Source organism: Crassostrea angulata, chromosome 8, assembly GCF_025612915.1.
Source record: "Crassostrea angulata isolate pt1a10 chromosome 8, ASM2561291v2, whole genome shotgun sequence".
Classification (NCBI taxonomy): Eukaryota; Metazoa; Mollusca; class Bivalvia; order Ostreida; family Ostreidae; genus Magallana; species Magallana angulata.
Window position 1 is genome coordinate 29,000,229 of NC_069118.1, and position 25,526 is coordinate 29,025,754.

The following is a 25,526-nucleotide window of genomic DNA, read 5'->3' on the forward strand; positions in this document are numbered from 1 at the left end:
CTGGTAACCCTGGAAGGAGGACAGCAGTTAACCAGCGATGGCTTGTATAGCTATTCTGTATCACTCGCAAGGACCGACGCAGAGATAAAGCCATGATGTTAAGAATACTGGATTCTCAGCTGAAAGCATACAAGTAAACCAGCAGCAAAAAAATGAAACAAAATTAGTTAAAAGTCAAGATGACAACATATGTGTGCAACCTAACCTAATAGTAGGAATTATCATTAAACACATAATCTAATAGAATTTAGGTACAGGAAAGGTGTGTGTTGTCTTGATGAAAAAGAGGAAGATGCTATTTCTGGCATGCGTAGGTGCGCTAGGATTGGGTAGAGCAGGAATACCAGAGTCGGGGGAGTTATCTCGCTTGCCATCAGATGCACATTCTTCTTCGATAAATGGAATTTACCACACAGAGTTATAAGTTCACTTGTTTTAATGAGGTCGCTACATATTAAATGACTGGATATTTCCCTTTCTTTCATCACTTGATCATAATACCTTTTGATTTGGGGCAAACAACTGGCGATTTATTTACAATGATTAGCTTCCGTGTATTGACAGTGATTTTGATCTAAAAAGTACATATTTGCAATGAACTTTTGGGCTGAATCGGTATAATTTGCAATTGACAAATGTTCTAAAAACTGCAGTGTGAGAATGTGGCACTGCGTCTGTTTACAGAATGTTTAAAAGGAGCTAGTCAACATACTTGGTCTTGTTTTGCCTCATGAATGAAGATTATCGTTTGAGAAAGAAAATGGCATTGTTATTTTACTAACCTATCACCTGAAGTAAATTAAGGTGGTATGGGACATCTGTCGATATTAGGTGGATTAAAGTACTATGTAATTGGAAAACTATTACCGGTTTAGAATTTTCAAATTTTACAATATTTAACCCCAAAAAATAGCTTTTAAAAATATTTGAAAAGGTAAAAACCTTTAGCGGTATTCAAACTCATGACTTGCAGGTTCGTAGTAAACCCTCTAACCCACTGCGATACGGAGTTATGTGATCATTTTGGGAAGGAAATTACTTATATAATTACACTTTATTTTTTTGTTCATTTCGATAAACAATGCGTCACAACATGGAAGTGTCCCATACCACCTTAATCTAGATTATTGCCTAAGGCATCGTCAAGGCGGTGAGTGTCGTGAATTGGTGAAAATGATGCATTATCTGACTTAGATGACTGAAAAGGAAATCGAACAGCTGTTCTGCTCATTAAACAGAAGAAATCTTGTAGTGTTTCTTTCTGTATAGGACTTTTGTTTACAAAATTGATGTATTCTTTCAATTGGCACCGGTAGGTTTTGAAACAAATTGACCAGGACAATGTTGCAGCCGCTCTATCACTGTGCTTGACACATCGTCAAAGCCGAATTATATGACTAAGTATTAATTGAATCTCATTGGATTATTAATTTTACCAATATACCTTGATTAGTAATAATTCTGCTTTTAATGTCTTAACCAATAACCATATGACTATCATGTACATCGTATTTTGAAATCCTTGTAAAAATTGCAAAATATATCGTGGATGAATGCCCTCAACTTTAATGTATTGGTTTTACTGAAATAGCCCTTTGCAAATTTGATAAATATACTTCAGAGGACGAAGTTACACCTTTTTATTTTTTTTAAATATGAATTGTTTTGGCATCTCAAAAGATACAAATATCGATTACCTACTTGTATAAAATGTGTCCATTGTTTGCTGAATGTAAACAAATGCTTGTTTTAATGCTTGGCCAATGAATTTGGTAATATAGTTCTGATAAAGTTTCATTTACACATATCTGTATTCATTTGTTCTAGCGTGTAGTTTAAAAAAGGACATGATTGTTTCTCCGGATCGAGAAGTGTTATAGATAATCTAATATATGAAATATATAATTTCTCTGCATTAGGTGAAAACAACTATCTACACTCATGTTCTCATTATGAACCTGAAAACAATTTCATTTTATCCTAGATCGTTTGAATACAAATGTTTATCATATTGGTTGTTTTTACAAATACTTTGAAACGTTTTAACAGGTCAATAACTTCTACTGAAGAAAAAAGACAACCTAATCAAAAATATAAATCTTTTAATTGCTTCTCTCTGTTTAAACAACTAATCTATTCTAATAACAATACAGACATGCTTTTTAAACAAATAAACAATTGTATTGTGAAAATGTATATAATTAGCGTTACAGTGTTTGTCAGATCCAACATGATAATAAATAAAACTATCCACACTTGTTATAGCAGTTTTGTATTTTTTTGTATTCTTATGTATCTTTATTCCTAATTATAAATATATGTCTGTTGTATGAATATTTGCTTATAAACTAAGGTTATCTAAACTGTTAAACTGTTAATTGAATGGACTTTGGTCGGACGTAGGAAAGCAAGGACTTGTAAAAATTACCTGGAAATAAATGAAACCCAGAAAATTCCCAACAATAACACATATGAAATATTTCCTGTATTAATGCCAACATTCTAAGGATTAAAATTAATCAAACTTTCCCGCGGCAGTTCCCTGTCATTTTATCTTCCTTATTTTGTGAATTTATAGATGACACATCTCATTGTCAAGCATAACATCTTTTTCTTTCCAATTAAAGTTAGAACATCATTAATGTATCTTGACAGACAAAAGCTCATATCAGACAAAGGAGATCTTAATGAGTAAGAGCCCGTCTTATGATATCGCGGTAGAAAAATCATTTTGTCGAAAAATCGATCATTAAGGAAATATTTCCAGAAACTAATGTTATTGTGAGTTTCCTCTATTGTATACCTCAGTGATGTTCAGCGTGTCTCTGTTTACTATGTTAGCAGAAATAACGCGATACCATAGAACTCGCGATATGATAGGAAACAAGTATATTTAAGCGATGTTTTCACGTAATCAAAAAGAAAAAAAAATTACAACAACAGATCAAAGATAGATTGGTAGATTGGAGTGTCGACCCTTTTTACGTCCATACACACACATATATTCAAACACTTGCACTACCTTATCATGTTTACGTTCCACATACTATGGATTGCGTGTTAAGTGAGTGGAGAACTACTGCAGATATACCATCATAACACAGACAGTGTACTCAAAGATTAAAATGAGTTTTATAATGAGTTTAATAATGACATCACATCATAGTCTCAAAGTGCAACGTTAAAAGCAAAAATCAAAGTTCACACAGCCGGTTGTTATTACTGTGGCTCTTTCATTAATATGAACTTACCCTTAGGATGACAACGTGTGAATGAATCACATTTGTAGACAAGACAAAAAGCTAAACATAAAGCATGGAATTCTTATTTTCGAAAGATATCACCTTATTACAGCAACGGAACTTGCAAACAAATTTTATTATGAGCTAACGCATGTTTCCCAATTTGCATGCACACACCACTGCAGTTTTGTGACTATATCTTAAAAATGATTAAAGGCTTAATAAGATCGCAACTCTTCTTTCTTTTCCTCTGATCTCAATTCTATATCTCACTCTAATCCCATACCCACCCTTTGAATACATAAACGTCATATGGCGTCAGTCTAAAAGAATTTACCTCGATAAACGTTATCACCTTTAACGTGCTTATTGCAATGTATTTGACAGATGTAATTTTGAAACTAATCTATTTATATAACGAAAAAGGTCCTTAAGACACTTTCAAACTAAGGAAAACTTAACATAATTATTTATTCTGTAAATATACATACAATCAATAAAATGTTTGTCAGTGCTCGAATGATACATGTAGTTTCTTTTTTTTTACTTGAAAGAAAAATTTCCTAATCATCTACATCAACATCTTTAATTTTGCTGTAAACTCTTGCATATTTTTTTATATTAACCTCTTTTGTAGGTAAGTAAAGCATTTTCACATATATTTCATTATTTTCAAAGCTTAGTACAAATGTTTGCATCAAGTTTTGTTTTGCATTCAAAATAAAATAGAATCTGAAACTATTAACTAAAGTATTCTTTCGAGCTTGATTATCGAATTTTATAAATTCACTCTATAGATATCCTCTTATTCTTTTGTTTCCCCAGAAAAGTAAAGTTAATCATTAACATCAAAACTTCCATCCGTGGCCTGGGATCGTCTGATTTTTATAATTTACTGTAATTAATTATTTATTCAATATTGAAATAAAACCGTTAAATGTTACTCATCTTTAAGAAAGAATCTCGGATATTGAATAAGGGCAGATACATTTATGATTATAAATTGTCAGCTAAACGTTTTATATTTCTTCCAAATTTATTTTGATACAGTTTATAATACAAGTAAAGTAAGTGTGCGTTAAGAAAAAGCCAACCAAAACAGTAATATTTTTATGTATATAGTTCTAAAATGTTTAGTCTGATTAAAATAAACATTATTGTTCATAATTTTTAGAACAATTTTTAAAACCATTATTTATTCTTTACTACAAGTATTTGATTGGTCATGCAGGTATCTGTCAATTTACACAGAATTTTAAATACATGCATGTTACCTATGCACCATTTGAATTTCCTAAATGAACAGGAACTCTTCTAAATTTTGAAGCCTTTTGCTGGTTTTAAAATGGTTCCCGTTTGTAAAGAAACATAAATTGTGCATACTCAATATCCTTTCTCAACAAACGAACGTAGATAAACACTTAAAACGAAAAACCATCTACTAGTATCATTCCTCCATGCTACTTCCTTTCTTTGGTTTTTATTTGTAATTTTCAAGGTTTTTGTTTATCAATGGTTTTGTATTTTTTATATTAACTTCTCAGCTATTATTTGTTTAATTATTTTTAAAAAATATAATGTTTTAGACGTAATCAAAAAAGCATTAGAACTTTGTTTCAGGTCAACACAGTTGATAGATTTGGAAATGATGGATTGCTTTGGCGATGTGGCAACCGGAACCTATCTGAATTACTCGATCACATACCATTAAAATTCTCTTGAATCTTTACCGAAACAAAGATTCAGATAAAATATGAGTACTGTAAATGCCTAATTTTACGCGAGTTCTTAATTCGGTTTTATTTTGTATTAAATCGCGAAAAAATGAAATCATGATAACCAATTTTTGCAATAAATTCCTTTAGTACAAAACTGTCTGAAGAATAAAAACGAGATTGTAAAATCCGCGGCTGTTGCTTTTCGCGATTTTAAGGAAAAATTAATTCCTCGCGTTAAATTAGGAATACTGTGGTTTCATCACTATTCGTTGAATACCAATTTTCGTTGTTTTCGTTGTAAAATTTATCCTTGAAATTAAATATTCATTGAACTGCAAATTCTACTAAAATTTTGTATTGATAGGGTCATTGGCCACGAATTTACGTATCCTTGAAACTGTGATTTTCACTTTATCCACGAAAAATGATACCCTTGAATATTAATGAAACCACAGTGTACAGTATTCTAGGTAAGAATGGACGAAGGCACCATGTATTTTTCTTTTTTATCAGAGCACATCTCTTTAAAGGACTGAATGATAGTGGCTATTTTAAAAACCATTTTTTAATCCACTGAGACCTCCTTAATTAAAGGAAATTAAAATCTACAATCATAAAGTGTAAAAGAAAATGTTCAAATATTAAAGCAAAATTGTATAGAATTTTTCAAATTAATGTTTATATTGAGCCTTAAAATAATTTCTTAAAATTTCAGATAGATCTGATTGTATATATTGTTGACCACCCAGTACAATCAGACACTTTAAAGGTTTGCATTGACAGAATATTAATCGTCTATATACAAGCTTTGGCATGGATACAAATTGCACATATGCGATTTCTATTGCATTTTTATATGTGCATGATTTCTTGATTCAGAAAGGAAAACTTTGCAAATGTGATAGAAGATTAGAGAAAATCCCGTTTAAAAAATAATGTTTCCTTTTGAAAGAAAAAGGAGCAGAATTTTTCCGTTACTTTACAGAACATTTTTAAAAAATTTAGATTAACACATTTTGACAGCATGATAGTATAAGTGTGTGAAGAAATTTCATTCTGTATTTGCCATTTCACAGCGATGTATTATTCATACGATGTACTCAAAGCTGATTTCTTAATTTTCTCATAAAATAATGACATCTTTTATCAAATAATAAAATTCCATGGTTTCAAAATCATTTTGAATAGAGGAAAAGCTTGGCTTATCTTTTGTTAAATATTATCTTTAATCTTAAATCTATAAACTGGAAATAAAATCATGCTCCAAAAACTTCCCTAATTATTGACAACTGATAACTACTAGTACATGTAAAAGCCGATTACTAGACAAGTACATTAACAAAAGCATGGACGTATCTTATATACCGTGCATCTGCATCATGCAGGCTTTAAAATCTCAAATATAAAAACAAACAGAGAAAAAAGGAGATTTGAATTCTGAATAAATAAACAAAAGGACTATGTGCGGTATGGTCAAATATCTGCCCCCGATTTTAACCAATTTTTAAATAGTATCGTATAAAAATAAAATCTTCACAAATTATTGTATAGAGGATGCCTATAACTATAATAATGATTTTAGTCATCATTGCTCTTTCGCTGTGTGTCTATGACGTCAACTAAAAGGCCCAATTCCGACAAATTTGCAAACAAATGAAAATATTCTCATTTTTGCTCTATATTTTGCATTCAGAAGTATAGAGCGCAGGTCTGCTCAAGTGCGATTTTAACATATGTTTTTTTTTCAGATAGTTATACACATTATACTAAAATATGGCACTTGAGCAAGCCTGCGCTCGATGTTTCCCAGTCGAAAAACCATCGGAAAACACCCATATTTTGCTACAAAACATCAATTTATCAAAATAATGCAATATTCATGACGTCATTTCTACATTATGACGTCACTGTGGTGATAACCTTTTAAACCTTTATTTCCAATATGATTTAAACTATCTTTCACCTTATTTTAAAGCTCTTTCTAAAACTTTGATTTTGGGGGCAAAAATTGCATAAAACCGCACTTAGTCCTTTACTTTGTTCAAGGACCGTTAGAATTTAATGATCTTCCTGTTATTATAAAAGCAAGTAAAATGTGTAGTTCATTTATTAATTTAATTGATTTTTGTTGTGATCTATCTAACAGGAATAATCAATTGTGTCCGTTAAAACTTTTAAGACATAAAAAAACATTGTCTTGAAGAACTGGTATTGATACAGCAATGCGGATTCTTCTACTCCCGTGCTCTCTTTATTTAATTTGCAGGATCTCAAGTTTGTTTGCTTAATTGTATATTTTGATTTAAAAGGATATTCTTTATTAGTGTTTTTCAATTTTAAATAAGATGAAATTCATTTTATAATTTTTAGACTGGGTCACACCAGAACCCTGTACGTTTTCCCCGCACACCGATGGATGTGGAAACCATGGATGGATGTGGCAATGCGGACACCGTAACCTATCTGTGATACCCAATGGTCAGCACATACCACCAGAATATACAAGGACATCATTGACATTGGACTTATCCAAAAACAGTTTTACCGCAATATCCAGAAAAACATTCAATACCATTGGCCAATTTCTTCGATCAAGAATCGCATCTCTTTCATTACGGGGCAACCCTATTCAATCTATTGGAAATTTTTCTTTCAAAGCTCTATGGAATCTTTGTGAATTAGATCTTTCTAGCTGTCGTCTGCATACGGAGTCTTTTGAAATTAATTCACTTGCGAATCTGAATAAATTGAACATTTTATGTCTTCATAGTAATTCATTTCAGGCCAGAGGATACCCCGATGTTGCTATTTCAAAGGCAAGGACAATAGAAAACTTGACAATTGATGTGTTTGATGGATTTCAGTTTGGTTCGTCGTTTCAAAACTTAACTAATTTGAGAATTATAGAATTTTTCACCGGAAACTCTATGTTCCATTTAACAAATTCTACTTTCATCGGGTTGATAAAATCTCCAATAGCAAATTTGGAATTGAAATTCAGAAACATGATACATTGTGATGTCAGTGAAGATGTATTTTGTTCGTTTCCTTTTTTAAGAGGTGTACATATTGCGTTTAGAGGAATGTGTGATCTGAACGTAGCATTAAATTCGTTGAAGTGTCTTCAAAATCGGACCATGGACCACATTATTGTAAACGACAATAAACCAATGATTGTCACAAAGCAAGTGTTCCTCAATAATGAAAATTGCAAATACCTATTCAATATTTGCTCCAAAAGAGTTGAACTCAATGGAAATCGTATCGCAGGAATTTCTGACAACCCTTTAAACACAGTTATGGGTCAATGCGTGGAATACTTTGATATTTCATCAAACAGGATCGAATGGATCAATCCCCAGATTTTAGTGGATTTTTTGACACGATATCCAAATCTACAGGTCATAAATATAAGCTCAAATAATGAACTTTGCAATTGTGAGACATCCTGGCACAACCCTTACTCACAGGTAGTAGCTTCAAGAATGACTGACAATAATGAAACCAATGAGTTTTCATCCGATGTATTTGTTGTGAATGAGTTTTTCTCAAACATTTCAAGTAAAGTACTTTTCATCAAGAGAGGTGTTATAACTATTAAGATTTCCGAAATAATAACAGTGCTGCAGCTCTCAAAAATGTACCTACATATATTCACTAGTTTACCTCGTTATAATTTAATACTGACTATCAATGCCAAAAATTTAAAAGAATTATACATGGTGCATAGTAATTTCTCATGTCAATCTTTGGCACCTATTCAGGCTCCTTCGTTGGAAATAATTGACATTTCCAATAACGACTGCAGCATAATAGGAGCAAACATTTTTATTTTTGCTTTAAAATTAAGAGTATTTTTGGCATCGAATTCAAATCTTCGTTTTGCTAGTAGTCTTAGATACGGAACCCTTTTCCATAACCTGACAGAATTACAGAAAGTTGATGTTAGTCGCAATTCAATAACATATTTGCCACCAGCCATGTTTGAAGATCAGCAAAATTCGCTGTTAACTGTGAATTTGGATTCTAATCTGTTCTCAACAATTCCCGTGTCAAATTTGAAAAATCTTACTCACTTGTATTTGCGTCAAAACAAAATTTCATTCTTCACAAAAAATGATATTGAAAGAGTAATGTCAATGGAAAAGGCTGTTGTTTTCATTGAAGGAAACCCAGTAAGTTGCGAGTGCACCCACATTTGGTCATTGAAATGGATGAAAGAAAACCAAGACAGATTTGTTGATTTAAATAAAACTTTATGCATCAACACAAACGTGTTACTTTCGACATTTGTAAACCAAGAGGTATTTGAAAAGTTTGAAATGATTTGTCAGTCAGATGCTTGGTTGATAGGTTCCATTTTTGCATTTGTTTTTGTAATTGTTGTTTTGCTTACTTCAGCAGCTATCAAACAATATCGTGTCCATGTCGATTATGTTATCTTGCGTATGCGTAGTCGATGGAAAGGCGTCATACACGTTGCAAATTCTGACGATTTTCCGTTTGATGCTTTCGTCACCTACACCGAGGAAGATTACCCTGCTTGCATTCCTTTTTACCAAGCTCTCACCAGTCTGGGTTTCAAAATCAGCATACCCGATAAAGATTTTTTACCCGGAATATCTGAAGCGGAACAACTACTTAAATGCATGGATCAGAGTCGAAAAGTTGTCATTATTGTTACCGAAAATTTTCTAGAAAATGGCTGGAACTCCTACGCTGTGCAAATGGTTGTTACTCATGCTTTTCACAACCAGAGGGAACGGTCGATTATAGTGATAATTAAAGATGACATTCCCATCGAGCGATTGCCAAGGGATCTGAAATATATCTGGTGGACCATTGTCAGCATAAGATGGCCAGATGGAAATGAGAACATGGATTTATTCTGGGAAGAGATTGCTGCTGCTTTACGCACTAATTAAAAGAATTTAGTATAAAAATGAGTTTGTGACTTGTCCGTTGTGTCCATATTGTATTTCAAGACAATAGAGAGTTTAAGCATTTGACCTTTTACGTGTACCCATACGTGTAGAGTTAGAAGAAAGATTACAAATACCCGCTCTAACAGCACGTCTCGTTTAACAAACTGCATATGTATGCATATGTTTAGAGAAAGACGTCACAAACTAATCATTTGGATGGAAATTTGAAATTAACTAATCAACATTATTGTTTGATAAGTACGATCGTAAATAAAAATGTCTCAAAACTATCTTGCTTGCATCGTTGGAAGGTGATGATGAACTTTTACTTCTTTCATGCATAGATGACGACAAAGAATCATCAACTTATCATAATTTAGAGATAGATGAACTTAGAGATGAACAATTCCATATATTATTCATATATTCACGAAAGAAGACATATGTGCTTTGTGCAACGCTTATGTTTCCAAGAATAGAGCAGTATGCGCTGGAATAGAGGTGTTGTGTATTCCTATACGTTAATTAGCATACCCGAATAGAATGCAAAATCTTTCACATGTTTGTTGGAAGATCAACGGCTGAAATGTTTTATATTTTCTACATGGTTCTGGACTTTATTGGTTTAAAGAACGGGCACAAATAGGAAAAATGAATCAGCTGTGATTGTCTCATTCAAAACTGGACAAGATGGTGGTAGCTGTCAACAACTGAGGATTTATAGAGGGAACCGTGAGGCCGATATGCAGACCATAATCTCATCAGCAATTGATGTCCAATGGTCAAAAATGTATTACGACCCCTGATGAAATGATTGCTCATATGTTTGGTCCAATTGATGGCCGCCGTAATGAGGCAAGTATGCTAAGGGAAAGCCATGTAGAATAACAAATGCAAAAACATATGAAAAAATGCAAAGTCTACTCCGTCTACGGCGACCCTGCCCATCCATTATCCCCATACGTAGAATCCTCCATTTCCAGGAGCTGTAATATCAGCGAATTAGATGCGTTTCACCAAAAAAAAGGTTAGCACTGGGAGTTTGCGTAGAATGGATTTTCAGCAATATTTTAACTTTGTTTGCTTTTTTGGACTATAAGAAAAATAAAAACTTAATTAATTAACAGTGTTTTTTAAAATCGTATAGTATAGCACCTATTCTCATCAACTACTACACCATTTTGTATGGTAGTGAAACCGGTTCATTCTTTGATATTTCCCCGCCATTTCTACCCGAATTTATATCCGAATTTAAAAGAATCCCATTTTTTTTTATACAGAAGTCTTTATGAATACGTCAAACGCAGGAACTGATGTTTCATTTACGCATATATGTATCATTCAAGTGGTCTACCTTGATGTCTTAGAAAACATACGTGTTTCTTTGGATCTGAAATATTATAGATAAACTAGTGACATTTTTTTTCTGTGTATTGGCTGGTAAACAAAGCTTGTTATGGTCAAATCAAACGATAACAATGTATATAACTTTCTCATGATAAATTTGAAAACAAATTTTATTATTTTTTTTTTAGATTGTCTTTTATAGAATAAAAATGTATTTATTTGTTATTTTGTCCTTTTCTTTCTTTCTTCTTTTTTTTTTTTACAAAGAATAATAAACATCTAAAACTTTAAATTGCTAGTCTGTTTAAAGAATTCATTTCAGTTAATAACGATACAACTACATTATTCTTCATACGGTCATGCAAAATGCTTGTGATTAGTAATGTACTTTTTTCACATGCAAAAAAATAGATAACAGATATTGCGCATTGTCTTTTTTTATCAATTTTCTTTTATCAATGCTGTCATATGATTAATTGATTAGAAATTGAGTTTGTCTCAAATTTGTCATTGAATAAATGTAGGTCGGACGCAGGAAAACAAGGACATATAATAAGAACCTTGAAATCATTTCAACCCATAAAATTCCTAACCACTATCACATTTGAAATATTTCCTGAATTAATTCATACTTTCTACGGAACAAAGCAATTTTTCTCTTGTCAGTTCATTGTCATTTTTAAAATTAATTTTGTAGATTCATAAACGATATTTCCCGTAATCAAGCCTCGTAATTTCCTTTCTTTGTATTTACAGATAAAACATCATAGATGTAGCTATAATTCAGACTAACACACAGAAGAGGAACAAGTACTACAATTACCTTATTAGAATAAAAGCGATATTTTAGAATAAAAATTACATGTAAAAGATTTGGTAGATTGGAGTGATTACTTCTTTTCACCCCTTTTCACTTTCCACTCAAAAACTTCACAACCTCATCTGATATCGCATCTCACTTTTTTCGCACCTATTCGCAACCCTTACTCCCACTTAAGTTTTACTCACCCTCCTGATAACTTAATCGTCAATTATTCGTCAATCGTTAATTACCTTGATTAACGAAATCGCCTTTAAGTGCAAAAAATTAGATACTTTATTAGGTATACTTTATTTCCGTGCTGTAAAATTGGACATTTGCATTTAACTTGCTAACTGCCATATCCTAAGACAAACCTATGATTTGTATATAGACCATTATACTTTCTATGACATGAAATGTTAAGACTATTGATTAACTGAAAATTCACTGCAAATAGTTCAACCCCAAATTGCATATGAAGTGCTGCTTATGTGTATTATCATATGAGAAGGGATCTCACCCTTCAGTTATGATAATTTTAATTTTTAAATGTATTACCGGAGCTTGCATGTGGCCTTCATTTTTAATTAAACTGGTACAAAACAGTGTTATTTAGGGGTAAACACTTGGTGCGGGTATTACTGTCTAATGACAGCATCTAGTGTTGTTATTATTACAACATAATTTAAGTAAGAGTCCATTGAAATAATGAAAAAGACCGAAAATGTAAGATGAATATTGAGTTTGAAGTCTTAATTGACTAAATAAAATGTATACTGTCAACTTTTCTTGAGATAGCAGGAATTACGCAAATAATGCAGTTATAATCTGTCCAAAAATATCCTGGCATCCGATTTTGCTTAATCATTTCTTATTCATAAATACCTCTAGTTTTTAACAATACTTATTTTCTAGGTACTAAAAATATTATAAAGTTTTTAATTTTAATTTATTTTTATAGACAATAAGGACAAACAGAAAAGTTCATGTAATATTTTTGTTTATGTGATTTGGCGATTGTGGCTACGACCTACATAATACAATGATGTCAAAGCTTACAAAAATGGTATGCAATTACGCGCAAAAAAAAATTGGCACGGATCATAACTACAGCAATACCGGAAACATCGGTATACTAATAAGATTTTTTATAAATAAAATAAATCGTATTATAATTTATTGCGTATTAATTAAGACAAAATTCATTATGAACAAAAATCGATTAATCAGACACCAGGTGTATATATAAGTACCCTTCAAGGTCAGTCATACGATTTCGATATGTAAATGTATAAGAGAATCAAAGAACAAAAATATAAATTTTGTAAGAGTACTAATATATTTAGACTGTATTGTAGACATTTCATATGTAGAAAGTAAAAATATATTTCAGAAATATAACCATACATTTCCAACTATGGCCTTCCTTAACAAAATGGTTAGATAAATCAGGATTTAATATTGCAAGCATTGTTTTGCAAGTGGCAGTGCAGTATATTTACTTTACAACCTTTTGATCTTAAGCAGTAATATATCATAGCAGATTTGAATAATAAAGTGTCCAAAGACTGTTGAAATGAAGAAGTAAATGATGTTATAGCCTTCATTGCTGAAAAAAGAAAATTTTCATAAATGTAATCATTTTAGCATGTGGACTATGAAATTTAAAAGGCCCTGATTTCTTTTATAAGGTTAGGCATTTATATTGTTTTCATAAATTTTTTCAGTTACCGTGGAGCTAATCCATAAACTATTTTATATAACAAAAAAGTATAATTATGTATTATTATTATAGTTTCAAGGGTACCCTTCCGTATATCTTTATACAGAATGATCTAGAGAACTTTATTATCAAACCTGGTATCAGTGTGCGGCCTCAACCTGGCAAAACTTAGTTCTTTTGAATCTTTAACGGAACAAACATTCAAACAATGTTTGAGTATTCTAGGCTGAAAGAACAAAGGAAACTTTTTTCATCAGAGTACCTTTGTAAGAGAACTGAATGGTAGTGTTTTTTTTTCCAACGGAGATCACAATAGAATTTTATTGTTACATCCCTCAGAAAAAAGATCTATCTAAATATGCAAGTTAGAAAAAATGAAATTTTAAAGCCAAAGGATATGGAGCTTTTCAGATGAAATTTTATTTATTTAGAGCAAACAATCCTTTCTAAAGATCTAAGCAGGTGTTGTTGACCATCCAGAAGCTTTAATGCTATGGATTGGTAGAAAATTATATCGACCACATGCCTTGGCATGGATATCAAATGCATGGCTGCAAGTTGGTTTGCATTTGATTGTTGAAAGTTCTATTACTTCTTGACTCAAATACACGTAGGAATACCTTACAAATGTTAAGGATTACAGATATCTAGCACTCTTAAACTTATTTTTCTTTTTCAAATAGTAAAAGAGAATAATAAATTTTCCGTTACTTCACATAATAGTTTTTTCAACATGATCGAATCAACACTTTTTTATAAGACGGTATGATACTTTAAGTGTATAAAGAAATATCCTTCGATATTTGCCATTTCAAAGCTATATATTTTTTCTTCGCATTGGCGGTTTAATCAAACCACATCTAAAGACATCTCTTCTTTTCAAACAATCGTGATATCTTATTTCATAGATCAAAATTTAGGCGAAAATTGACTAATATTTGTTGGATTTTACCTGAAACCCTTTATCATAAAATTAGAAATGAAACTATTTTCAAATTATCTTGCTTGAATAATTATTGAAAACTGATAACTACATGACGAAGTTAATTCGATAAAATTAACAAAAACATAAAAAGTATCTTATATACTCTAAATCTATGTCATGCATGCTTTTAAATCCCTATTATTCAAACACACTAAGAGAAAAAAGATTTGAACTGAGATTAAATAAATAACTAGATAAAAAAAGTTAATATCCTAAGAAATAGATATTACTATGTACAAGGGCGCATTGCCATAAAGTGAACGTTGTAATTTGTAATGATCTTCCTGTTATTCTTATCAATTCATGTAAATCGCGCAATCCATGTATTTATTTAATTGATTTTTGCTGTGTTTACTATTTATAAGAAATAGTTAGTTGTGTCACATTGAAACTCCCACAATATCAGCTTGTCTTGTTTTATGCAACAATGTGGATTCCTTTACTCTTTTGTTCTCTTAACTTAATTTGGAGGGTTTCAGGTTTGTTTATTTATAAATTTTAAATTGAAGTGTTTTTTTTGTTCATGCCTTTTAATTTGAAATAAGATGAAATCCGTTTTATAATTTTCAGACTGCATCACACCGGAACCTTGTTTGTTTTCTCCACATACCGATGGATGTGGAAACCATGGCTGGATGTGGCGATGCGGACACCGTAACCTATCTGTGATACCCAATGGTCAGCACATACCACCAGAATATAAAAGGACATCATTGACATTGGATTTATCCGAAAACCGCTTTACCGCAATATCCTCGGACACATTCAACACAATTGGCTTTGTTCTCCGGTTGCGCATCACATCTCTTTCCTTACGGGGCAATCCTATTCAATCTATTGGAAACTTTTCTTTTCAGCCTCTACAGATTCTTTGTGAATTGGATCTTTCCAGCTGTCGTCTGCATATGACATCATTTGAAATTAATTCGCTTGCAAATCTTAATTATCTGAAAATTTTATGTCTTCATGACAATTCATTTCGGGGAAGCGGATACCCCGATGTTGCTATTTCAAAGGCAAGGAAAACAGAAAACTTGACAATTGATGTGTTTGATGGATTTCAGTTTGGTTCGTCGTTTCAGAATTTAACTAAAATGAGCATCATCAAATTTTTCACTGGAAGATCTAAATTCCATCTAACCAATTCCACTTTTCGCGGGTTGATAAAATCTCCTATAATAAACCTGGAAATGATATTTAGATACAGGGTATATGGTGATGTCAGTGAAGATATCTTTTGCTCTTTCCCATTTCTGAAAGGGGTGCATATTCAGTTCGGAGGAATGTGTGATATAAGCGTAGCATTAAAATCTTTAAAGTGTCTACAAGGTCGAACTATGGACCTCATTGCTGCTAACGGAAATGAGCCAATGATTGCTAAAAAGGCACTCTTTCTTGATAATGAAAATTGTAAATATCTCTTTAATATTTGTTCCAAAAGAGTTGAATTAAGTGCAAATCGTATTGTTGGAATTTATTACAATCTTTTGAACACAGTGATGGGTCAGTGCATGGAATACTTTGACATTTCATCAAACAGGATCGTATATATCAACACATGGTACATGGCAGATTTTTTGACTCGATATCCAAATCTGCAGGTCTTTAACTATAGCTCAAATAATGACAATAGTAATTGTGAGGGTTCTTCGCAGTATCCTTTCCAACAACTTGCAGCATCGAGAATGATTGACACCGAAAACATTTCACAGTATGCATCCAATATTTTTGTATCCAACAATGCAAGAAAAACACATTTAAAAAAAAGAGGGATAATAACATTCAAAATGTCCGAAAAACTAACAGTGTTGCAGGTCTCCAAAAATCATGTGAAACTGTTTACTTTTCCATCACTATTTGATTTCGCTATCATTGCCAAAAATTTAAAAGAATTGTATTTAGATCATATTAACTTGCCATTTAAATATATGTTACCTATTCAAGCCCCTTCCTTGGAGATTATCGACATTTCGTACAATGATTGCAGGGAAATAAAAGCAGACTTGTTTATGTATACTTTGAAACTGAGAATATTTTTGGCATCTTATACGAATTTAAGCTATGCTGGTTCTCTTAAAAATGGAACATATTTCCGTGGATTAAATAACCTTTGCATAGCTGACTTAAGCCGCAATTTGTTAACTTATATGCCAGCAAAAATGTTCGTAGATCAAAAACATTCGCTATTAACTATCAGTTTAGATTTTAACTTGTTCTCGACCATTCCTGTGTCAAACTTGAAAAATCTTAAGCGCTTATATTTACGTCAAAATAAAATCTCATTTTTTTCCAGAAATGCTATTGAAAAAGTATTGTCCATGGAAAATGCTATTGTTTTCATTGAAGGAAATCCTATAAGTTGCGAATGCACACACATTTGGTCACTGAAATGGATGAAAGAAAACCAAGACAGGTTTGGAGATTTGAATAAAACCTTTTGCATCAACAAAAAAATGTGGCTGTCGATGTTCCTTCGCCAAAAGGTATTTGAAAAGTTTGAGTTGGAGTGTCAGTCAGATGCATGGTTAATAGGTACCTTAATTGCATTGGCGTTGCTCATGATTGTTTTACTTACTTCAGCAGCATTCAAACGTTATCGTGTTCATGTGGATTACGTCATTTTACGCCTGCGTAGTCGATGGAAAGGCGTCATGCACGTTTCGAATTCGGATGAGTTTCGGTTTGATGCTTTTGTCTCCTACACCGAGGAAGACTACCAACTCGCTTGCATTACTTTTTACAAAGCTCTGACCAGTCTGGGTTTCAAAATCAGTGTACCTGATAAAGACTTTTTACCCGGAATATCTAAATCGGAACAACTACTTCAATGCATTGACCAGAGTCGAAAAGTTGTCATTATTGTCACCAAAAGTTTTCTAGAAAACGGCTGGAACTCGTACGCGGTGCAAATGGTTGTTACACATGCTTTTCATAACCAAAGGGAACGGTCAATTATAGTAGTAATCAAAGACGACATTTCCATCGCGAGATTGCCTAGAGACCTTAAATATATTTGGTGGTCTATAGTCAGCATCAGATGGCCAGATAGAAACGAGAACTTAAATAAATTCTGGGATGAAATTGTTGCCGCTTTACGCACTGATTAAAAGCGGGACCATTTACGAGTGACGTCATCAAAGTACTGTAGTTTGACAGTTTTGGACGTATTTATCATAGTTTGACAATCACGAAGTTTTTGTATGTACCTTGCTTTAAAATTGTTATGCTAGCTAGTAGCAAAGCAATAGCTAGTTCTTTGCATGTTAAAAATTCAATGTTTTAATTTTGGATTAATTTAATTACGCTTTCTTTTATATTTTAGATGTACATACCTTGGAGTGTATTTATTCACTATTATCTACGACAAATTGCTGTGAAATGATTCATATACTGTATCTAATATACATCTTTAGTGTTTCGAAGAATTATTAATTCAAGGGTGTAAAAAACCTACATTACAAATGAGCATATAATAATACTTCCGAATCAATATTTTTATTTTAATAAAAGAATTTAAGATTATCACAGTATCACCATTAAACGCGTCGAAATTAAACGAAACATAAAATTCTGTAAGAATTTCGCTTTGCTTTTTATAAACATCTTGAAATTTCAGTGTAAACTTAAGGTAGAACAATTTAAGACAATAACAAAAATAAATACACACACAATGCCAAATTTTCCGTGTTTTTTTTCCTCGATCGCAACGCTATTAGAATATGCATAAACATTCTATACTTACATGTATACATGTTTTTTATCAAGAATATATTTCAAAGCCTGTTATCACTGGGGGAAAAAAACACCCGAGTTCATGAACCACAATTAATTCCAATGCACGTCCTGTAATTCTGATCCAGAACAGGGCAAGTCTGAAATAGACTAACCATCCAACTGATCCAATTAGGGACAATTATGGATAGTAACGTACGAGGGTCATAAAAAAAATACGAAGACAATGTTGCTGTCTATCATATATTTTTCATGAAAGTCATACTTAACAGATCAATCTGTGCACCAACACTTATGTTATTGATATGCGAAGTTTTAGTCTATTTGATAAAACGGTATTTTTGTTAACACTTTTTGTCACCACGGCGCACGATAACGTTCAAAACATGACGTCAAGGTTAAACACAGTTTACATATATACCCAATCATTATATAACGCTTAGTCTTTTGTACCTTAAATTTTTAAAATTTATTACAGTTAAACACAAACTTGCAAAATAATTGTTGACTTATTTTTTGCACCATTAAGCATTTTCACAGCTTGTATCGGCTTCTTCCTGAGTTAATCCATTTTGTTTGTAATTCTCGTTGCGCCGTGACGTCCGGCGACGTCGATGTTTTTAGTCAATTCTAAAGAGGACTATCTGTCTTTAGTTACTAATATCTGTTGGACAAAACAATATATCCCGTCATTATTTGGAACATAGAATACCAAGACAAAACTTAATTTAAGGGTTTGATATTATTTGGTTTTAAGCCCAATTTTTAGAGATATTACTTTCAACATTATATGGTTTATTGTTGACATAACACAAATTTTGACCGTGTGCCGTGACCTCATTTTTGCAGGATTAGATTCTATACAATTCTTAGAAATAAAGGAATTTATAAACTTTTTTCTTGCAAATTGTTTGAAACTTATGCCAAATTATGTCTACCAAATTAAGTAATGACATGACGTTAAGTATCATTGCTATGACAAAAGTCTTCGTATTTTTTGATTGACCCTCGTGGAATGTGAACAAGGATGTTATTAACAAAGTTTGTTAGTCTGATCGAAATTCTTTGGAAATTTAAAAATATGTCAATTTTTTCAAAGCACTAAAAGACTAATTCTGAGATATTGCTTATTTATTATATTGTCTTCTATTTGAACGACTTAGCTTTACCCATGAGACATTCAAAAAATAAACTAGTACATATGTAACAAAAGTAGAAAAGTGTTTGAAATATATGTATGATATGAAATACATCCAGATCTGAGCTTATACAGCAGAAAATGCTGGAACAAAATGGTCCGATAACTAAGTCTTACTTAATTAAGTCACATTACGGTATAACATATATTTACTCTCAAGACTGGCATAAATATGTTTACAATTGAGTTAACAAGGATGGTGATAGTTCTGCTTTTTAATGACCCCTTCGTGAATTATTTTAGGAATGAACAAACGATGGTGCCTTTTAAAGGTCAGCATTTACATCATAGTAAACAGATAGTAAACAAGTCTAAACTGTTAATTTTGAAAAATGAACTTTGATCGGACACAGTAAAACAAAGATTAGTACTATGTACATAAAAGCCAATTAAACCCAGAAAATTCCCAAATTTATCAAATACGAAATATTTCCTGAACTTTCCTTCCGTATATTGTGTTTAACTGATAATGTCTCTCGTAAAAGTATACTCTTCATTTTTTTTTTATTTACAGTGACCCTTAAACATTTAATTTCCTGCATTAGGCAGAAATTACATTTGATTAACAACCAAATTTTTTTAAGAAATCCAATGAATACCTGAAAGCTGATAGAAATACAAAAAAAATGATATCAACGGAACTAAAATATATATTTATGTCATATTTCATCATCATTTTCTTTAACGGTTTTTTGGCCGGGTAATGTAACGAAGAAATCAAAGTTTTGAAAGTGTTAATGCAGTAATGGAATTGGAATAAAACTAAAACGGAAATGTTTCTTTAGTCTTAAAATGTGTCACATTGATCATTTTTTTACCGTACACAACAAAAAAGATACGAAAATGCATGGACATGCAGGACAAAGTTAGAAAAGCAAGGTGAAGGATTTTTTTAATAAAATGAATGGTAACCGAAAATAGGAAACGGCTAAAAAAATCACTATTGTACGTTGAAAAAATGTCAACAAAGATAATAATTTATTTTTTAAAAAGGCGCTTTTGATCCGTTAGCGTTGTAAATTTTATGGTTAATCTATCAAACTCTTCTCTATTTAAATGAAATTCACATTTCATAATTGATTGATTAGGTGTGGGCTTTTCAAGACCATACATGTATTTAAAGAATATGGACCGATTATTTGTAACCACTGATGATTGAAACATATTTTGCTTAACAAAAAGATCTGACGAAATAAAAAGAAAACCAAAGTGAAGCAAAATATGGTTGTGGTATAGGAATATTGACAGCGTTAGATACAATATTGAGTCATATTATTTTATTAAATATGGTAAAATAATGTAAAAGATGGTGCATTAAATTTGATCTGAAAGCTCAAGTGAGCAATTCTGATAATTTTTTTCCGGTGTCCGTCTGTCCATCTAGTTGTTCGACGTTCTGTCTGGTATGCCTGTAAACATTTTTACATGTTTGACTTCATCTACAGAACCACTGGGCCGATGTCAATCAAACTTGGCAAAAAACATTGATAGATAAATGGAATTCAAATAAAGTGTTTCATCCCTTTTTAAAGGGAAGTAATCAAGACTTATTTAACTTTATTGGTATCTTTAAACAAAAAATTTTCCTCAAAAACCAATCGGTCAAAAAAGCTGAAACTTATTTGAAAGCATCCTCGGGTAATGTAGTTTCAAGTCTTTGAATATCAAGTAATCCAATAGGCCAGAAAGCTGGAAATTGTATGGAAGTATGCTCAGGGACTGTCCATTTCCTTAGAGGTAAAGTAAGCTACAAAACAACGAGGGTTCGGATTTAACATAGATATATTAGAGAAAAACCTTTTGAAAAAATTTCAAAAATCAATTGGTCAGAGAGGTTGTACCTTGAGTGAGAGCAACTTTAGATTTTGCAGATTCAAGTCTCTTAAAGTCATAATTTTCGAGGTACATGTAGGTTGGAGACATTTGATTTTCAATTTAGCTATTTTTAACTATTTTCGGAAACTTAATTAAATAACATACTATATGGTTTTTTTTATGTACTTGACGTATATATATACGTGTATGCAAGCATATTGCAATTGACATTATGTTGAGAACCGCAATGCTTATAATGTGACATGACTATAAAATCATTCTGCTACAAAAGGGTCGGACTCATGTTTAACATGGGATCTTGGGACATCCTCCCTCCCTCAGGGTTTTAAGTATAAAACAATATGAGCTGTAACAAACATGTTTTGTGTTTATAACTATTCAAATATATATGATATTTTCTCGATGATATAGCCCATTCATCTCTACAAACTTTTTTTTTTTTTAAATCACGTTTTCCAAATAAAGTTTTGTGAGAAATCCTGTTAACATCAGATTAACTAAAAGATCAATTGTCTTTTTAAGTCTTGTTTAATGGTGAAATGGCAATAATTCTTTTCATTTTCATAGAATTAGAATTTTATCGTATTCAATACGACAAATCGGGTTTGAACGAAATATTTTTCAATATTAATCAAGCTACTAAATCACTGTGTGTATTCTTTTTAACGTCATTTCCGTAAAAACACTCCAGACTATTGTGTTTATTCTGTATTGACAAAGGTTTGTGATCCTTCTGGTTGTTTTCCTCTGTGTTTGTAGCTATAGCAGGGTGGTATTAATAAGTGTAAATTAAGAAAACTACCCGAATACATATGATTGGTAATCATTTGTAAAGATGAGGAAAAATACTAAATGGATTTGCGCCATTCATGTTGGAAACCATTGCTCTGTTGAGTTGTTTAATCTAGCGGAAAAAAGACAAAGAACTGTATCAGCTAACATTCTTTATTATTAGTGCTATGGTTTAGTTTAAGATATAGCAGATGCATATATGTGAATTGTTTTTCACTCACTCAAAGTGATTAATCCTGCTAAAGATACAAAGTGTGTTATTCATTGATTATGATGATTTAAAACAGAAGAGAACATTGCTTATATTGTTTATGCATATAAATGACAAGCACCGATTCAGAATACAATTTCAGTTGAAACTGCTGCTGGATTTTCATAAACACTTTAGAACAAATATATATGATAATATGTAAATGATACGTTAAACATTGTCAAATACACCTGTATATCTATTATATCAAATCACTTAATTACTGTATATAATTTTTTTTTTAAATTACCCCTTAGCTATCACGTTCCTGAAAGTATTTACCGGTACTGTACCTCATATGCAAATAAGTATATATATATATATATATATATATATATATATATATATATATATATATATATATATATATATATATATATATATATATATATATATATATATATATATATATATATATATATATATATATATATATATTTATTTATCTATATTATATATCTATCTCAAACGTGTGGTGTATATTACCCGTGTGATAAACCTTTGCTATATCAAACGGGTGATGCTTTATCAAATACTTCCGGTCCGAACTATTTTTGACACAAGCCCTCGCTTCAACGCTTCAGTGACCTATTTTCGAAGATATGCTATAGTACTTTCAACATAACTATATCTATTACAAAAATTAGTATAAAATATTTTGTCAAAGATTTAAATTACAAATATGAAGTAAAACACATAACTGCAAGGCACAGGCGTCGGAACCGGGGGCTATTGTGAGTGGGGCCGGGGGGGGGGGGGGGGTTAGCCATTATTTTTTACCGTAACCACAAGACCCTTTTTTCTTGTTTGTCAAGATTTTTGATAAGTTTAGCCCACTTCCAACTTTCAATTTGCGTTGTGAAGTTTATAAAACTGCAAATTACGTTAACTATCAAGGAGTTCATCCTTACGACGCGATGAAAACAGAGCGCTCTGGTTGTGTTTATATACAAGAACTTAACGAAATAATGTTTCATAAGACTTTTATTCCACCACCAGTAAGCATCCTTATTCACTATATTCAATTTCGAATCATAAGGCTAGGCTAGTGTTTGTTTTATTAAACATCAACAACTGTTCCTCGTTCGAGTCAATTCAAACTAACGAGCATTCGCAACTTTGTGTATGTCAACAACCTTGATTATTCAAGTCTTCTAATCGGAATTTCCATTTAATTTAGAGAATAAGCGCTAAGAAAAATTATGTAGAGCTAAAAAATTATTTTAAGGTTTATTTCAGTGAAACTTTACATTAAAACAGTTAGATTTATCTCAGGAATGCCGGTATTGTTTTAACTTAAAACTTATTTTCCTAAATCCTTTTCTAATAAATAACTAAAAATGCAGTAACTAGAAACATTTCTGGTTAAACAAGCTGAAAGAAGCCAGTAAAAATATATCTAAAGATAAGACAGATGAAAGTCTGCAGTTCTGCACTCATCTCACCGATTCGGTAAATACATGTATTGTTTAATTTCTCATAAGTTTAGATAACAAGTGCTTGTATTTCCTAACACACTCTTGATATTAAGTAAAACGCTGCATTTACAAGTACAAAATGAATCTGATATGCCCTTAAAAAACACAATTCCTTATTTTTATTCTTAACTAGGCGGAGTCTAATTATTTCTACCCTATATATTTGGATGAAATATCTTGCATGTAGTTTTACCGTTATATCAATTGTTTTTAGATAAAACAAAAAATTAACGGCCCCTATTTCCTATGTAGTCTTGAATGTTATCAAATTTTTAGAAGGCACTATACGGGAATTTGTTGAAAATGCGCTAAATCTCACTTTTTCCGCATACATATTTTTTTTTATCTCTGCCCATGATTTTTTTCGACCGATTGATTTAATGTTTAGAACTGATCGTGAGGGTTTCAGCTCTGTCAGTATCTATAGAGCTATGATTCACGCTTGGTTTTTTATGAATTGGAGAGACACAACTGGGTGTGTAAAGTACAATATAAGCCCAAATCAAACAAATAAATGCTTTCTCTGGTGATTTATGCACGATATGAAGGTGGCAACATTGCAAAAGAATAAAATAAAAAATAAATGAATAAATATAATTAACATAACACGCCCTAGCGGTAAATGTAATTTTTTTCTGCGATGATCGCTACCGTCATAGCCCGTATGAATCATAAATGGAAGTATTTTGTTGTTTCAATTTACATCCTGCATGATTTCTAAATATACGTTACAAACAAAAACTAAACGATAAAAAAAATTGTACATTATGTTCATGCATGTTTTTAATACTTAATACTTTAAGTCGCACGCATTATGTTTAAAAAAGTGAGAAACTGTTATCGTGCCAGTACCTACGGTGTCGCAAGTGTTCGGAATATTTTTCTAAACATGAGTAGTTAGTGATTGTGTATTACTAAAAATGTTTGACATCATAATTACAGCTCATATTTTTACAACCATATATAAAATTATTGACTCCCTATTTTCTGCTATAATACCGATAAATCCTGATCGAAAAAACTGTATAATATTATAAACGTTGAACCTACCACATATTTTTTATCGGAACTTATTCTTTAATTCGATTAGCATTACTTAATCAATTACTCTGTTTGTGAAGACCAATCTCGATATATATTCATTTTCTTGTGACAATTACTGAAGAACTTGCAATTGTGAATATCAGACGGTTTCACGATCCCGTCCGAACCTTGGCTTCATTTTCGGATTCATTTAATTATTTACGGCTTTAATGAAGTGTGTAAAATTTACAAATGATTTTGGAATGTAGGATACATAACGACTTATTATGTAGCTTGAATACAGCGCACTGACGGTGTATTTATATGACTGCATAAGGTTTGGATTATGGGTAATGGACGGTTGAGAGTTATCTTAAACCGATGGTGAAATATACATTCAAAACACGGGATCAATCTCTGCATAACGCATGTTTTCTCTATGATACTAAACCTACATATTTGCTGTGGAATAGTC

The 25,526-nt window shown here is 31.7% G+C and overlaps 2 protein-coding genes across 2 annotated transcripts; both read left to right on the top strand.

Annotated features, from left to right (window-relative positions):
- Positions 1 to 7,033: 7,033 nt before the first annotated feature.
- On the top strand, positions 7,034 to 11,300 carry LOC128160165 (toll-like receptor 4). Its single transcript, XM_052823436.1, has 2 exons — positions 7,034 to 7,234; positions 7,331 to 11,300. Exons 1-2 carry the CDS (start codon positions 7,183 to 7,185, stop codon positions 9,883 to 9,885), a joined length of 2,607 nt encoding a protein of 868 aa, XP_052679396.1. The 5' UTR covers positions 7,034 to 7,182; the 3' UTR covers positions 9,886 to 11,300.
- A 3,869-nt stretch (positions 11,301 to 15,169) lies between these two features.
- On the top strand, positions 15,170 to 18,376 carry LOC128161471 (toll-like receptor 4). The gene is made up of 2 exons (XM_052824748.1): positions 15,170 to 15,221; positions 15,313 to 18,376. Exons 1-2 carry the CDS (start codon positions 15,170 to 15,172, stop codon positions 17,847 to 17,849), a joined length of 2,589 nt encoding a protein of 862 aa, XP_052680708.1. The 3' UTR covers positions 17,850 to 18,376.
- The last annotated feature ends 7,150 nt before the right edge of the window (positions 18,377 to 25,526 follow it).